This window comes from Myotis brandtii, unplaced genomic scaffold, assembly GCF_000412655.1.
Source record: "Myotis brandtii unplaced genomic scaffold, ASM41265v1 scaffold59, whole genome shotgun sequence".
Classification (NCBI taxonomy): Eukaryota; Metazoa; Chordata; class Mammalia; order Chiroptera; family Vespertilionidae; genus Myotis; species Myotis brandtii.
The window spans coordinates 4,751,505-4,755,480 of record NW_005370223.1 but is presented as its reverse complement, the minus strand read 5'-3'; the positions used below and the strand labels follow the sequence as shown (position 1 = coordinate 4,755,480).

General features: G+C 41.4%; 1 protein-coding gene across 1 annotated transcript in view; it reads left to right on the top strand.

Moving 5' to 3' along the window:
- Positions 1–3,032, top strand: part of SNX31 (sorting nexin 31) — a gene marked incomplete at its 5' end in the record, with an annotated part of 36,915 nt that extends 33,883 nt beyond the window's left edge. Inside the window, one exon of the mRNA XM_005879327.2 lies at positions 2,020–3,032. Within this exon, the coding sequence (XP_005879389.2) occupies positions 2,020–2,115 (96 nt within the window). The remainder of the gene's footprint in view (positions 1–2,019) is intronic.
- Between the last annotated feature and the right edge of the window lie 944 nt (positions 3,033–3,976).

Genomic DNA, 3,976 nt, shown 5'->3' with positions numbered 1-3,976 from the left:
GGGGGGGAGGGGCCATGGGAGGTTGGCTGTGGGAGCACACTGACCACCAGGGGCAGCTCCTGTGTTGAATATCTGCCCCCTGGTGGTCAGTGCATGTCATAGCAACCGGTCGACCAGTCGTTCAGGTTGTTCCAGTTGTTTGGTCATTATGGTCGCTTAGGCTTTTATATATATAGATTTCTGGCTGTTTAGACCAGAGACATGAGATGAGAACTCCACCACTTACTGTGTGTCTCCATGTAAAAAAAAAAAAAAAAGTGTACAGGGGCTCCAGAGGTACTTACTAAAGTGAAGACTCCTGGGGCTCACCCTAAAAGATTGATGCAATAGATCTGGGGTAGGGGCCCTGCATCAGAGTGAATAACAAGCACTTCAGTGGGAAACGCTGCACCAAGCTTCAATTCCTTTAACTGTAGAATGTACGGGGTAATCCATTTCAGCACCATAGTAACAGTGTAGAGCCGTGGTTCTCAGCCTTGGCTGCACATCAGCATCACCAGGGGATATGTAAAAACCAATGATGGCTGGCTGGGGCCTGGCAACAGAATTTTTAAAAGTTCGCAAATGGTCTAATGTACAGCCAGGACTGGAACCATCGCTCTAGGATAGTGGTTCTCAAAGTGTGGTCCCTGGACCAGGGGCATCAGCATCCCTTGGGTATTTACTAGAAATTCCAATTCTCAGGCCCCACACCTGCTGGATAAGAAACCCTGGGCCTGGGGACCAGAAACCTGAGTTTAGCAAACCCTGCAATTCAGTCTGATGCATGTTCAGATTTGAGAGCCACTGTCCTAGAACAACAGGCAACACCACACACAGCACAACTGAGATCAACATTGATGCTAATTCAGTTATCCTCTCAGATGAACAGCAGTGCCAACAGGCAAACCTCCTTCAGGCTCTGGGCAGGGCCAGCATGGGGGAAGGGGGCCTGGTGTCCCACCATACTGAATTCCAACCTATTTCAGCAAACCTTTCTCTCTTCTTCTTCATTGTTATTGTTTATTTATTTATAAATTTTTATTAAAGTATAGCTGGCATACAATAGTATATTACTCTCAGGACTATAGCATACTGATTAGACATTTATATGCCTTATAGAAAACCTTTCTATAGAGCTGATTCTGAGCCAGGCACTGTTATAATTACTTTCCATATATAAACTATTTAGTCATCATAACAGCCCAGGTACTCTTATTATTATCCTTAGTTTTTAAAAATTGATTGATTGATTTTAGAGAGAAGGGGGGAGGAGAGAGAAAGAAAGATTTGTTGTTCCACTTTTTTATGCATTCATTGGTTGATTCTTGTATGTGCTCTGACCAGGGATCAAACCTGCAACTTTGGCATATCGGACGATGCTCTAACCAACTGAGCACCTGGCCAGGGCTTATTATCCTTGGTTTATAGCTGAGGGAACTGAAAACACATAGAAAGGATAAGTAACTGGCCCAAGGTCACACAGTTGGTAAATGATGGAGCCCATGTTCAAACCCAATGTCCAAACCCAAGTTTATTCCTTTAACCACTTGGCCTCATAGAAAACAAATTTCAGCTGATCTGCCATTGAGGTGCCAGTATTTATTTCACCAGGGCCAAAGCATATTCTCCATGGCCCCTGTCTTTGAGATTTCATAAATATTGAAGGCTGATTTCTCACTCACTAAAGGTTTATAGAAATCAGAACCTCTTAAAATGTATAGTGAAAATTTGGGGTGAAGTTAAAGGTTGAAAGTCACATGGCTCTAAGGGAGGGGGAAAAGACAAGAGAGGCAGATTCAAGTGTTTCCTGGAGACATCCCAGTGCCTAGGGTTGGTCTGAAAAGGGCTACCTTGACCTACCAGCAGGGGGCGTTCTCAGCCCTAAGTGTAGCTTCTAAAACCTTAGAATAACCATTGCTTAAACTGACGTAACTTTCTGTTGCCTTTTAAATATGAAAATCCTTGACTTTGTTATTGATGTTATGGAAATTATTTCCTCCCATATATATATTTCTGACCTCTCTGTTTACTTCACAGCAGAAAGACTACTCTAGTTTTCTACCAAGAACAAGCAAGATTAAGACAGCTGAAGGTGACTGTGTTTCGGGGACCCCAGAGGAAGAAGGTCTTTGAAGAGAAAGTCTCACTTTCTAAAATGTCCTCTAAGGCTGTGTTGACCGTGCTTAAGCGTTGAAAGTGAGCTTCCTACCATCAATAAAAGAAATTTGACCCCTTCCTATTTTTGTGACATTAAGATGGACCCTCTTCATCAAGACTACTTCAGAACTTTGTTAAACTCAAGATGAAAAAGAAATGCGAGCCAAAGCTATCCTGTTTGTTTTAATGACTCATAAATGACAAGTGGCAAATCCAAATCAATTAGTAAGAAGCTTGTTCTTTCCTCCATTCCCCTAAAATAGACGTTTACCTGGCTCCGTGACGTCTTTTATATGTTCCGACACGACACGAATGAAAGGCTCAGCAGAAAGCGCTATAAATGCATTTGGAATGAAGTTCTGAAGATGACTCATCAGCTGAGGAAAAGGTGGCTCTAAGAAATGGAATCATTGAAAAAGAAATTTGGACTTTACTGGTGTGTCCACAGCAGCAGAGCAAGGAGGGGAGGAAATATTGATTTGTTTCCTTACGTAATTCTGAGCCTACTACTGTGGGTGTTACTCACAGTAATACAGAGTTCTCTATTTCTCCACTCTTGTCATTGTATTCTGCCCTTAGAATACTAAATTCAGTTCAGTGGTCATCATGCTATTTTGATTATTTTTATTTTGGAAAGCAATGGGTATCAGTATCAGATACCTTATAAGTCTCTTAGCTTTACAAATATGTATACTTAGTCACTAGATTTTTGCTTCTCCAGTTTCAGTTTATGATGATAATTAATGTAATATATATAGAATTATGACCACAATAAGGGAGAAGGACAGAAGAATCTATGAAATGTAATTAGATGAAGTGTAAAATTCTGATGTTCTTTTCTAACTAGGTTGTGTAACTAATGATGCAATAAATATGAAATATATTCCAGTGAATATAGAATTTACTGATGGAAATTCCCCGAATAATAATTTTGAAATATAGAATCTATTAAAGCCCATAGTATTTACAAAGCAATGCCTCTAGCCATAACTTCTAGTATCATAAAGTTTTATATTTCTGTTTTAGACTGTAGTAGGAAATTTTGGCAGGGGGCATCATCAATATCCCACATCGTCCGTGGTAAGTGTATTAAGGGGTTAGAATGCATTTTTAGATGAAAACGGAAACTTATCTACTATTTGGCTAATTTAAGAATAGTCGAAGCCTGTTTCTTCTTTTTTCTAAAAAAATGTATTTCTTTATTGATTTCAGAGAGGAAGAGAGGAGAGAGAGATAGAAACATCAATGATGAGAGAGAATCATTGATTGGTTGCCTCCTGCACACCCCCTACTGGGGATTGAGCCCGCAACCCAGGTATGTGCCCTTGGCCGGAATCAAACCTGGGACCCTTCAGTCCGCAGGCTGACGCTCTATCCACTGAGCCAAGCTGGCTAGGGAGAAGCCTGGTTTTTTTAAATAGCAAACACCTACTCTGTGTAAGGGACTATTATAGACACTAGGAATGTAAAGAAAAATTGTATGGGGAGGGGGTGAGAAGATGTATATATTAGGTTGAACTATATGCACTTGCTGTTGTGGAGGCCAAAAATAGTTGAATGTTGTCAATTTGTTATGTTCCAGCTTGACACATAAGAGTGAGGAATCCCAGGCAGCGTGAAGTAGGGGTCCAATGTGGAGTATGGGCCTGTGTGTGAAGGGAATTTGGGGACGGTCAAGAAAGCCCAAGGGGAACAGGGACTTTGAAGAAAGAGTGGAGGCAGAGTTGGGGCACACACAGAAAGGGAAGAGATGGACACCAGTGGGAGAATGAACCGCTCCGTGCTAGCAGTTTTAGGTTCAGGGAGCAGTCCAGAGAGAATGCTATGAGGAAGAGGG